Raw genomic sequence first — 13,888 nt, forward strand, 5'->3', positions numbered from 1 at the left:
CAAGCAGGCCCCAAAACAGGACGTTGCCAAAGGTGTCACTCACCAGCCCTGTCAGAGGGAGGAGATAGGAGACAGGGGATGGGGGCTAGGAGGTAAGTGATAGGGGATAAGATCTGTCACTCACCAGCCCTGATCAGTCTTGAACTTGTATGCAGTGCCAAGGATGTGGCAAAGCCCGCCTCCTGGGCGCAGGTCCAGGAAGCACTGAGACTAGAGAGGAGCACACACACAAAAATACCAATAATGGCACCGGAGATGGGTGCTGTTTTACGGGCTCCGAACCAATTGTTCTATTTTGTGTGTTTTTTTCTGCGTTATTTGTAACTTCTTTTGTACATAATGTTTCTGCCATAGTCTTTTATGACTGAAAAGAGCTTCTGTACATCAGAACAGTGATTACTCCCCTTTAATACAGACGCGAAGGATTTACTCCAGATACCCGACAAGGCCCAAATCCCCGTCATTCGTGTGAAGAGAACACGCAGATACAGTGGACGCAGGTCCGGGTGCCTTGTGAATTTGTCGGCGAGTGAGTAACCCTCCTCTACCATTTGTCCTATTGGCCAACGTGCAATAATTGGAGAATAAACTGAAGGAGCTCCGTTCAAGACTATCCTACCAACGGGACATTAAAAACTGTAATTTCTTATGTTTCACAGAGACGTGGCTGAACGACGACATGGATAACATACAACTGGCTGAGTTTTCCGTGTACCGGCAAGACAAAACAGCTGCCACCGTAAAGACAAGGGGTGGCGGTCTGTGTATTTGTGAATAACAGCTGGTGCAGAAAATCTAATATCAAGGAAGCCTCTAATTTTTGCCTGCCTGAGGTAAAGTATCTTATGATAAGCTGTTGACCACGCTATTTACCAAGAGAGGTTTCATTTGTATTTTTCGTAGCTGTCTATTTACTACCACAAACCAATGCTGGCACTAAGACCACACTCAACGAGCTGTACAAAACCATAAGCAAACAATAAAATGCTCATCCAGAGGCAGCGCTCCTAGTGGCCGGGGACTTTAATGCAGGGAAACATAAATCTGTTTTACCTCATTTCTACCAGCATGTTACATGTGCAACAAGAGAACATTTTTAAATTAAACTCTAGACCACCTATACTCCACATACAAAGACACGTACAAAGCTCTCCCCCACCCTCCAATTGGCAAATCTGACCATAATTCTATCTTCCTGATTCCTGCTTCAAAGCTCAAATTAAAGCAGGAAGCACCAGCTCAATACGGACGTTGTCAGATGACGCAGATGCTAAGCTAAAGGACTGTTTTCCTTGCACAGACTATAATATGTTAATCCGATGGAATTGAGTAGTATACCACATCCGTCACCAGCTTCATCAATAAGTGCATCAATAACGTACATACTAGAGGTCGACCGACTATGATTTTTCAACACCAATACAGATTATTGGAGGACCAAAAAGCATATAAAATATTGACAATAACAACAGTACTGAATGAATAATGAACACTTATTTTAAGTTAATATAAGACATAAATAAAATCAATTTAGTCTCAAATAAATAATGAAACATTCAATTTGGATTAAATAATGCAAAAACAGTGTTGGAGAAGAAAGTACAAGTGTAAAAAAGGTAACGTTTAAGTTCCTTGCTCAGAACATATGAAAGCTGGTGGTTCCTTTCAACATGAGTCTTCAATATTCCCAGTTAAGAAGTTTTAGGCTGTAGTTATGATAGGAATTATGACGTGTCGACTATTTCTCTCTATACCATTTGTATTTCATATACCTTTGACTATTGGATAATCTAATAGGCACTATAGTATTGCCAGTCTAATCTCGGGAGTTCATAGGCTTGAAGTCATAAACAGCACAGTGAATCAAGCACTGGCAAAAGCTGCTGGCAAACGCAGTAAAGTGCTGTTTGAATGAATCCTTACAAGCCTGCTGCTGCCTTCCACCGCTCAGTCAGACTGCTCTATCAAATCATATACTTAATTATAATAAACACACAGAAATTCAAGCCTTTGGTCATTAATATGGTCAAATCCGGAAACTATCATTTCGAAAAAACAAAATGTTTATTCTTTACGATAAAATACGGAACGGTTCCGTATTTCACTAACAGGTGGCAAGACCAAGGACTAAATACTGCTGTTACATTGCACAACCTTCAATGTTATGTCATAACTATGTACAATTCTGGCAAACTAATTACAGTCTTTGTTAGGAAGAAATGGTCTTCACACAGTTGGCAACGAGCCAAGAGGCCAAAACTGCTACATATACCCTGACTCTGCTTGCACTGAATGCAAGAGATGTGACACAATTGCAATGTAATCAGCCATAATCGGTGTCCAAAAAGGCAGATTACCGATTGTTATGATAACTTGAAATCGGCCATGGCGATTAAATCGGTCGACCTCTAGTATATACCCCAACCAGAAGCCATGGATTACAGGCAACATCCGCACCGAGATAACGGGTACAGCTGCCGCTTCAAGGAGAAGTACTCTAACCCAGAAGCTTATAAGAAATCCCGCTATGCCCTCAGACAAACCATCAAACAAGCAAAGCGTAAATACAGGACTAAGACTGAATCCTACTACACCGGCTCCGACGCTTGTCGGATGTGGCAGGGCTTGCAAACTATTGCAGACTACAAATGGAAGCTCAGCCGCGAGCTGCCCAGTGACCAGCCTACCAGACGAGCTAAATGACTTCTATAGGCGCTTCAAGTCAAGCAACACTGAAGCATGCATGAGAGTACCAGCTGTTCTGGATGACTGTGTGATCACGCTCGCCGTAGCCGATGTGAGCAAGACCTTTAAACAGATCAACATTCACAAGGCCGCAGGGCCAGACGGATTACCAGGACGTGCACTCCGAGCATGCGCTGACCAACTGGCAAGTGTCTTCATTGACATTTTCAACATGTCCATGACCGGGTCTGTAATACCTACATGTTTCAAGCAGACCACCATAGTCCCTGTGCCCAAGAACCCTAAAGAAACCTGCCTAAATGACTACCGACCCGTAGCACGACTCCAACACCATCATTAAGTTTTCCGAAGACACAACGGTGCTAGGTATGATCACCGACAACAATGAGACAGCCAATAAGGAGGTCAGATACCTGGAAGTGTGGTGCCATGCCAACAACCTCTCCCTCAACGTGATCAAGACAAAGGAGATGATCGTGGACTACAGGAAAAGGAGGGCCGAGCACGCCCCCTTCTCATCGACGGGGCTTTAGTGGAGCAGGTTGAGAGCTTCAAGTTCCTTGGTGTCCACATCACCAACAAACTATTATGGTCCAAACAAACCAAGACAGTCGTGAAGAGGGCATGACAATGCCCAGTCCTCCTCAGGAGACTGAAAAGATTTGGCATGGGTCCTTAGATCCTCAAAAAGTTCTACAGCTGCACCATCGAGAGTATCCTGACTGGTTGCATCACCACCTGGTATGGCAACTGCTCGGCCTCCTACCGCAAGGCACAACAGAGGGCAGTGCGTATGGCCCAGTACATCACTGGGGCCAAGATTCCTGCCATCCAGGACCTCTATACCAGGCGGTGTCAAAGGCAGGCCCTAAAAATTGCCTAAGGCTCCAGCCACCCTAGTCATAGACTGTTCTCTCTGCTACTGCACGGCAAGCGGTACCAGAGTGCCAAGTCTTGGTCCAGAAGGCTTCTACCCTTTAGCCATAAGACTGCTGAACAGATAATCAAATGGCTACCCGGACTATTTGCATTGACCCCCCTTTTATGCTGCTGCTACTCGCTGTTTAATATCTATGCATAGTCTATTTACCCCTACCTACATGTACATATTACCTCAATTAACTCGGTACCGGTACCTCCTGTATATAGTCTCGTTATTGTTGTTTTATTGTTGCTCTTTTATTTGGTTAAAATTGAGTTTCTTTAGTAAAATTTTTTTTCCTCAACTCTTATTTTTCTTAAAACTGCATTGTTGGTTAAGGGCTTGTAAGTAAGCATTTCACAGTATTTCGGCGAATGTGACAAATAAAATACGATTTGAAACCCACACATGGGTGGTTTCCGCTAGCTGGAAAATGCAGGCTTTTGGCCGCTTAAATCAATTAAAAGACAACTTAAATCGTAGCCGGCCAAATTGTCCAGGGCTGCCTATCATACATCCCGTTTTCAGCTTCAGCACCATTCTCTCACTCATTACCCTCTGCCTTACACGCACGCGCCTGCTGCTGAAGAGAGAAAGAGAGCTAGAGAGGAGCCTTGGGATACTGTTTATTGCCAGGATGTAGGTCTTTTGCACTGAAGTAAAACGAAAGTTAGAGTACATGCCTATAGTGAAAAGTCCACAAGGGGAATGTCCCCTGAATGGACAAGTTTTAATATTGTGTTGGACAAAGATGAGAAGAAAGTTGGCTTGGCCAAATGCAGGCTACTGTGCAAGTAGCTATTCAGGTAGGATGCAATTTTGGAACTTTATTTTGTGTATTTTTTTCATATTTATTTGTTTTATCCTTATTGTATATCATTGTTATTATTGTAAGCCTATTTATTCATCTAAACCAGTTCTTTAAATAAGCAAAACGTGTTTTGTTACATCGGTTGAGAAATTGTCACTGGCTAAATTAAGTCTGATCTGTCTTTTTAAATGTGTTATCCGTATTTAGTTTAAGGTTCTAAGTAGGCCTGTTGTAAAATAAATACCATTAGCCTACTGCTGTCATTTGTTGGGTACGGTAGGCACTAGCCTTTCTAGGTAATTGCTACAAAAATGTGAAGTTTTAAACCAGTTCGCAAGTGTTTTGTTTCATTCTGTTCCAACTGTAATGTTGTGTTTGCCACAATATAATATCCTGCTCGTATTTTCCCTATAAGCAATGGCTTGACTTACTTTAGAAATTACGTGATCTTCCTGTCCGGGTTGGCACCCCCCCCTTGGGTTGTGCCGTGGGGGAGATCTTCGTGGGCTATACTCAGCCTCGTCTCAAGATGGTAAGTTGGTGGTTGAAGATATCCCTCTAGTGGTGTGGGGGCTGTGCTTTGGCAAAGTGGGTGGGGTTATATCCTGCCTGTTTGGCCCTGTCCGGGTGTATCGTCGGACGGGGCCACAGTGTCTCCTGACCCCTCCTGTCTCAGCCTCCAGTATTTATGCTGCAGTAGTTTATGTGTCGGGGGTCTAGGGTCAGTCTGTCATAGCTGGAGTATTTCTCCTGTCTTATCCGGTGTACTGTGTGAATGTAAGTATGCTCTCTCTAATTCTCTCTCTCTCAGAGGACCTGAGCCCCAGGACCATGCCTCAGGACTACCTGGCCTGATGACTCCTTGCTGTCCCCAGTCCACCTGGCCGTGCTGCTGCTCCAGTTTCAACTGCTCTGCTTGCGGCTATGGAACCCTGACCTGTTCACCGGACGTGCTACCTGTCCCAGACCTGTTGTTTTCAACTTTCTAGAGACAGCAGGAGCAGTAGAGATACTCTGAATGATCGGCTATGAAAAGCCAACTGACATATACTCCTGATGGGCTGACCTGTTGCACCCTTGACAACCACTGTGATTATTATTATTTGACCCTACTGGTCATCTATGAACATCTTGGCCATGTTCTGTTATAATCTCCACCTGGCACAGCCAGAAGAGGACTGGCCACCCCTCATAGCCTGGTTCCTCTCTAGGTTTCTTCCTAGGTTCTGGCCTTTCTAGGGAGTTTTTCCTAGCCGCCGTGCTTCTACACCTACATTGCTTGCTGTTTTGGGTTTTAGGCTGGGTTTCTGTACAGCACTTTGAGATATCAGCTGATGTAAGAAGGGATTTATGAATAGATTTGATATGATATACAGTTGAAGTCAGAAGTTTATACACTTAGGTTGGAGTCATTAAAACTCGTTTTTCAACCACTCCACAAATTGATTGTTAATAAACAATAGTTTTGGCAAGTCGGTTAGGACATCTACTCTGTGCATGACAAGTAATTTTTCCAACAATTGTTTACAGACAGATTATTTCACTGCATCAAAAATCTATTGGGTCAGAAGTTCATATACACTAAGTTGACTGTGCCTTTTAAACAGCTTGGAAAATTCCAGAAAATTATGTCATGGCTTTAGAAGCTTCTGATAGGCTAATTGACATAATTTGAGTCAATTGGAGGTGTACCTGTGGATGTATTTCAAGGCCTACCTTCAAACTCAGTGCCTCTTTGCTTGAAATCATGGGAAATCAAAAGAAATCAGCCAAGACCCCAGAAAAAAAATGTAGACCTCCACAAGTCTGGTTCATCCTTGGGAGCAATTTCCAAATGCCTGAAGGTAACACGTTCATCTGTACAAACAATAGTATGCAAGTATAAACACCATGGGACCAAGCAGCCCTCATGCCGCTCAGGAAGGAGACGTGTTCTGTCTCCTAGAGATGAACGTACTTTGGTGTGAAAAGTGCAAATCAATCCCAGAACAGCAGCAAAAGACCTTGTACCTGTTTCCTCCAGCATCTTCACAAAAGTATCTATATCCACAGAAAAACGAGTCCTACATCGACATAACCTGAAAGGCTGCTCAGCAAGGAAGAAGCCACTGCTCCAAAACCGTCATAAAAAAGCCAGACTACGGTTTGCAACTGCACCTTTGGGGACAAAGATTGTACTTTTAGGATAAATGTCCTCTGGTCTGATGAAACAAAAATAGAACTGTTTGGCCATAATGACCATTGTTATGTTTGGAGGAAAAAGGGGGAGGCTTGCAAGCCGAAGAACACCATCCCAACCGTGAAGCATGGGGTGGCAGCATCACATTGTGGGGGTGTTTTGCTGTAGGAGGGACTGGTGCACTTCACAAAATAGATGGTATCATGAGGAAAGGAAAATTATGTGGATATATTGAAGCAACATCTCAAGACATCAGTCAGGAAATTAAAGCTTGGTCGCAAATGAGTCTTACAAATGGACAATGACCGCAAGCATACTTCCACAGGAATGACAAAATGGCTTAAGGACAACAAAGTCAAGGTATTGGAGTGGCCATCACAAAGCCCTGACATCATTCCTATAGAACATGTGTGGGCAGAACTGAAAAAGCATGTGGGAGCAAGGAGGCCTACAAACCTGACTCAGCTACACCAGCTCTGTCAGGAGGAATGGGCCAAAATTCACCCAACTTATTGTGGGAAGCTTGTGGAAGGCTACCCGAAACATTTGACCCAAGTTAAACCATTTAAAGGCAATTCTACCAAATACTAATTGAGTGTATGTAAACGTATGACCCATTGGGAATGTGATGAAATAAATAAAAGCTGAAATAAATCACTCTACTATTATTCTGACATTTCACATTCTTAAAATAAAGTGGTGATCCTAACTTTTTACTAGGATTAAATATCAGGAATTGTGAAAAACTGAGTTTAAATGTACTTGGCTAAGGTGTATGTGAACTTCCGACTTCAACTGTACCCTAATAACGTTTGGAATCTTTTGTGAAGGTTTGTGGTGTGTCTATTAGCCCATTATGCTGCAGGCCTATGATATGAAGGTTGTACGCACTGGTGCTCCAACTTACTCCGACAGTTGAACTTGACGTGAGGAAGAATGTTTTAGGCCTACCAGAGTCAGTCCTATAATCTAACAATATAATGATTCATGTAAAAAAATGTGGATTAAAAAAATATGAATTAGCCTCCTTCTGTACACCTATATCTGTATAGCAGATGCAGTAGCCTATCTGACAAGGGTAAAGAAATGCATTTTGGTGTCATAACATGCCACCGGCATATCTCTCTCTGGGGCTAGGCCGAAGCTTCTCTTTGTATTATTTATTTTAAAATAAATATAAACTGACAGTGGACACCTAAGCCTATAGACCTATGCATGCAATGCCCTGATGCATTTAGGTCTCAAATCACTGTGGAGGTGGACAATTATTGTTTTAGCAAAGTAAAAACCAATAGGCTAAAGTTTTGCACACATCGAAACACAAGGGATATTTTTACATGTTGTTATATTATAGGCTGTTTTTAAGGACACATCAATATGGCGCATTTGGCCAATATCCCTTGTTTATTGATGGAAAATGTTCATCTTGTCTTTCGTGTCATAAATAATCCTTGGTTCCTGCCTGTGCTTGGTAAATATATGAGGGGGCGACATGAAGACATCCTTAGGACCATCTGGCCGAACGCCCAGAATATGTTCTATTAGTTAAGACATCTCTTTCATATCGTCTGAGATCCCCAAGGATTGGAAAGCTGCCGCAGTCATCCCCCTCTTCAAAGGGGGAGACACCCTGGACCCAAACTGTTACAGACCTATATCCATCCTGCCCTGCCTATCTAAGGTCTTCGAAAGCCTAGTCAACAAACAGATCACTACTGACCATCTCGAATCCCACTGTACCTTCTCCGCTGTGCAATCTGGTTTCCGAGCTGGTCACGGGTGCACCTCAGCCACGCTCAAGGTACTAAACGATATCATAACCGCCATTGATAAAAGACAGTACTGTGCAGCCGTCTTCATCGACCTGGCCAAGGTTTTAGACTCTGTCAATCACCATATTCTTATCGGCAGACTCAGTAGTGTCGGTTTTTCTAATGACTGCCTTGCCTGGTTCACCAACTACTTTGCAGACAGAGTTCAGTGTGTCAAATCGGAGGGCATGTTGTCCGGTCCTCTGGCAGTCTTTATGGGGGTGCCACAGGGTTCAATTCTCGGGCCGACTCTTTTCTCTGTATATATCAATGATGTTGCTCTTGCTGCGGGCGATTCCCTGATCCACCTCTACGCAGACGACACCATTCTGTATACTTCTGGCCCTTCCTTGGACACTGTGCTATCGAACCTCCAAACGAGCTTCAATGCCATACATCACTCCTTCCATGGCCTCCAACTGCTCTTAAACGCTAGAAAAACCTAATGCATGCTTTTCAACCGTTCGCTGCCTGCACCTGCATGCCCGTCTAGCATCACCACCCTGGATGGTTCCGACCTAGAATATGTGTACATCTATAAGTACCTAGATGTCTGGCTAGACTGTAAACTCTCCTTCCAGACTCATATCAAACATCTCCAATCTTTAATAAAATCTAGTCTGCTTTCTATTCCGCAACAAAGCCTCCTTCACTCACGCCGCCAAACTTACCCTAGTAAAACTGACTATCCTACCGATCCTCGACTTCGACGATGTCATCTACAAAATAGCTTCCAATACTCTACTCAGCAAACTGGATGCAGTTTATCACAGTGCCATCAGTTTTGTTACTAAAGCAACTTATACCACCCACCACTGCGACCTGTATGCTCTAGTCGGCTGGTCCTCGCTACATATTCGTCGCCAGACCCACTGGCTCCAGGTCATCCACAAGTCCATGCTAGGTAAAGCTCTGCCTTATCTCAGTTCACTGGTCACGATGGCAACACCCACCCGTACCACGCGCTCCAGCAGGTGTATCTCACTGATCATCCCTAAAGCCAACACCTCATTTAGCCACCTTTCCTTCCAGTTCTCTGCTGCCTGTGACTGGAACGAATTGCAAAAATCACTGAAGTTGGAGACTTATCTCCCTCACCAACATTAAACATTTGCTATCTAAGCAGCTAACCGATCGCTGCAGCTGTACATAGTCCATTGGTAAATAGCCCACCCAATTTACCTACCTCATCCCCATACTGTTTTTATTTATTTACTTCTCTGCTGTTTTGCACACCAGCATCTCTACCTGCACATGACCATCTGATCATTTATCACTCCAGTGTTAATCTGCTAAATTGTAATTATTCGCCTACCTCCTCATGCCTTTTGCACACAATGTATATAGACTATTTTTTTTCTACTGTGTTATTGACTTGTTTATTGTTTACTCCATGTGTAACTCTGTGTTGTTGTCTGTTCACACTGCTATGCTTTATCTTGGCCAGGTAGCAGTTGTAAATGAGAACTTGTTCTCAACTAGCCTACCTGGTTAAATAAAGGTGAAATAAAAAAAGATAGGATACTATGCCAGACACACACAGGAACCAACCCTATGAACCATGCCTACTTGTCTGTTTAAGCAGTATATAACAGATCTAATGGGACCGCCCCGAGGAGCTCACTTCAGACCAGTACTTTATGCATCTAAGTTTGACTGTGACCTCTCCAGCTTGCTGTAAATAAAGAATGATTCATTTAAGATTGACTTCAGGTGTCCCTGGTGGTAATTTCCACGACACACACAATGCATATGTCCGGTAAATTAAAATCTTCCCGGTCACTTGTCCTTACAGAAACCCTAGTGTGTTTGTATACTCACAGGTAGTTTGGTGTGTGTGCGGATTTCAGCCCGTCTGCCGAACACTTCCTCCTGGAACTGAAGCATCTGAAGGGTGAGGGAGGCTAGAGCCTGGCAGGATGGAGAATCTGCCTGCACATACTTCGCGCACACACACACACACCATCAGTAATGCAGAAGGACATGCCTAACAGTAGGACATCTGGTATAGCTTGAGCATCTTGCTACATTGTACAGTCACTACTCTATGAAATACTGAGCACAAAACTAGCTATATATAGTGTTTTAACGGAGTCGGAGATAGCAGCCTTAGAAGCTGAAAACATACATACGTAGTTTCCTAGCAAGCTAGTTACAATGTTACTGTTTGCAGATTATAAACAGTTGCTATTGTACATGAGTGGGGTCAATTCAGGAAGTACACTGGAATTCGAATTTGGTTTACTTTCTGAATTGAAATTGATCGCAACCCTGCTATTGTAACGCAGTTAGCTAGCTAATGTTAGCTGCTAGCTTACTTGCAATCTTGCTAGTTAGTTAGAAGTAGCTTCCAACCTCGGGCAGTTAGCTAGCTAAGGCATACAGCAAATGTATTTAATAACTTACTTTAGTTAGCTAGTTAAGTAGCGATAAATTGCTTAGCTAGCTAGCCGTATTCATCATGTCAACAATAGTTAGCCGCTATGCTAACTAGCCGATGATTACCACTGTAAATAGTTAGCCGCTACGCTAGTGTTAGCTCACGCACCTTTTTGTAGTGCTTCCCAATCCACTGTCGCACCGTCTCGAGCTGAACCAGGGAGTCGTGGCTCTCCCAGTACCTCGCGGACGGATTCCCGTCTTTTTTCCGTTGTGCGGTGGTGGTGTGTGGACTCTGGCTGGTCCCGGGAGTCCCGATGTTGGGTCCCCCAGACGTTGTCGCCATAATAACGGGTGGAGAACTAGCCCGCTCAAGAGCTGTTACAGCTGTAAATCAGCAGGGTTGCCAGGGGTAGAAAAAACTGTTTTGCACAAGAACCACTTAAACCCGCCCACAAGGCCTGAAAACTTGCCGAAAAAAATATTTTTCGCAACAAGAGAGGAGTTGACACATTTATCCAATAGGTGTCTCCATTATAACAATCTAAATACAACTGGTAAAACAGCTTTACCGTGTTCTCTGCATTTTCTCTTATTGGTTCATCACACCACATTATTTAATCTGAGCTATTGATAGTGAATGGTTAAAACGTGTTCTTTTTTGCTTCAGTTTGCTTTTTGGCTTATTTTATTCAATAAAACATGTAAATTCATGTGTGGCTGCAGGAAGGCAGCCAGATGCCTCAGTCATCCATCCCTTTGGAGCAATATGGAAAGGAAAGAGAGTGATCCATCATCCATTATGTCCAGTAGGCTACATTAAGATAGTTTTACTCGACTATAAATCAATCAATCACTCACTAGACAACTATTATAATTTGATATTCAGCTTTTGTTCAAGTCAGTTAGACGATGTTCACAGAAACTCCCAAATTATATTATGCTATAGAGACCTCTGATTATTGACTGTTAAGGGTTCATACACATTTTTGACAGATGGAATTCCATGACTTTAACCAAATTTCCATGACAACAATTGGTGGTGTCTATGTGGCCTATATGAAAAAGTCAGCATGAATGTGGAATTGACACTAGAAGGCTGCTGGTCTCTGATCCCATGTAATCCTACTATCTCCTGCCAAGACACTTAACCCCTCACAAAGTAAAATAACTGCACTGTTAGGCTACTGCATAAAATACATATGATCAACCCTCCATCTGGAGAGCTACTGGGTGTGCCAGCTTTTGATTCAGCCCTGAAACACACCCAAGTCTGCCTATCAAGGTCATGTTGAGCAGCTGATGTTTGGGCTACAATGTGGTGTATTAGAGTGGGCTCGAACAAAAGCCTGCACATCCAGTAGCTCTCCTGGAGGATGGTTGGTCACCCTTAATATAAAATATCAACATTACAACCAAATACTTTCATGTCTTTATATAATTATTCCCTCATTCAATGAATCAGGGATAAAATGGATAAGGTAGGCTACTTCAGTTAAGTAAAGGTTCAATTCAAAGTAATTAATTCAAAGCAAGGTAGCTAACTAAGACATGTTTATCTATAACCTTATAAGGCTAAAATATGAATGCTTTAGGGGAGATATATATGCACACCATGGAAGCTATTTGTCAATTGGACAATTTTTAAATGTTTTATGTGTGAATTACATAGCCAACTGTTTTTAATAGAGGGGAATCCCAGCTTTCAAATAATGTGTCTGATGTATTTCTCAACAGTGCCAGTGGAAAGGCGACAACGAGTCAATTACAATAATGCTTAGTCCTATACCTCAAACATTAACTAGCGAGATAGTTGTAGCATGGCTTATTATGTTTTGAATGAGCTATTTAGTTAGTCTATAATTTTTTTATAGGCTACCTAATGATGAAATCTCTCTCCTGTGCCAGAATGGCGCCCTGGACAGCTCCAGCCCAAGCTCCAGTGTGACTTCAACTTTCTGGCCAATGCCAGCTAACCTGCTACATACAGGGCTCAAGACTAACTTTTTTCATCACCATCCAGAAGTGTAATTTAAGTGTAATTTAAAATGTCCCAAACTGAAGATGAACCATCCCAAATTCAAATATAGGGTTAGAGACCTTCTCCCTGCTGTTTCATTACAATATATTTTCATATGGCAACATGGGTCTATTCCTGGACCTAGGTCATTCACACATTTAAAAGGCTAATAAGAGTAGACAATAACTGAAATGGATAAATTGGGCTGTCTGAGCCAGAAATTCACATGTAAAAAAATAAAAATAAATTGCCTCTAAAAGGCCAACATTTAAATCGTATATTTAAATCTATTTTGCCTAAATGGAGCCTACATAAATAATTTGCCTACATGTAAAATTGTAGCCTGGGTTAAAAGGCGCTGCTTGGTAATCTGACATCTGCCTTGGCTGTGCAGCATTTACAGTGATATGGCCTTTACAGAAGTCAGGGCATTCATACCTCTTGCACTTCACAGAGCAGTGCAGAGTTGTTGTGAAGGAAGTGAGTTTGTGTTTATACAGGACCTCCCGCCCTCACCTACCATCAACCAATCATGTCAATGCAGAGCTAAACAGAGCCCTCCACATTGTTAAAACATTTGAGAGGTGCATTGCGATGCAGTATGGAGCTCAATTTGGCCTCTGAGTGCCTCTGGAGGTTCCGCAATTGCGTCATACCATCCACGTGGCGCCTCCAACCACATTTTAGATTCAAGCATGAATTGGCTCGAAAAGGCACAGATGTCTGTATTGGCCATGCAGCATTTATGGTGATATGGCCTCTGCAGAAGTCAGGGCATTCATACCTCTTGCACTTCACAGAGCAGTGCAGAGTTGTTCTCAAGGAAGTGATTTTGTGTTTATACAAGATCTCCCACCCTCACCTACAGTCAACCAATCATGTCAATACTGAGCTACACAGAGCCCTCAACATTGTTACACAATTTGGGAGGTGCATGGCACAGAGGTAAAGAGCTCAATTTGGCCTCTGCAAGCTGCCGGAGGCTCCGCAATTGCGTCACACCGTCCATTTTGAGCCTCCAACCACATTTTTGGATCAAGCATAAATGGGCTTTTAGGCT

At 42.9% G+C, this 13,888-nt stretch overlaps 1 protein-coding gene across 1 annotated transcript in view; it reads right to left on the bottom strand.

Annotated features, from left to right (window-relative positions):
* LOC112264452 (SWI/SNF complex subunit SMARCC1) overlaps positions 1-11,243 on the bottom strand; it is a 28,371-nt gene extending 17,128 nt beyond the window's left edge. The window contains exons 1-3 of the mRNA XM_042295319.1: positions 10,978-11,243; positions 10,251-10,370; positions 125-210 (exon numbers count right to left, since the gene is read on the bottom strand). Coding sequence (XP_042151253.1) covers positions 125-210; positions 10,251-10,370; positions 10,978-11,154 — 383 coding nt within the window. The 5' untranslated portion in view covers positions 11,155-11,243. The remainder of the gene's footprint in view (positions 1-124; positions 211-10,250; positions 10,371-10,977) is intronic.
* Between the last annotated feature and the right edge of the window lie 2,645 nt (positions 11,244-13,888).

Source organism: Oncorhynchus tshawytscha, linkage group LG13 (assembly GCF_018296145.1).
Source record: "Oncorhynchus tshawytscha isolate Ot180627B linkage group LG13, Otsh_v2.0, whole genome shotgun sequence".
Classification (NCBI taxonomy): domain Eukaryota; kingdom Metazoa; phylum Chordata; class Actinopteri; order Salmoniformes; family Salmonidae; genus Oncorhynchus; species Oncorhynchus tshawytscha.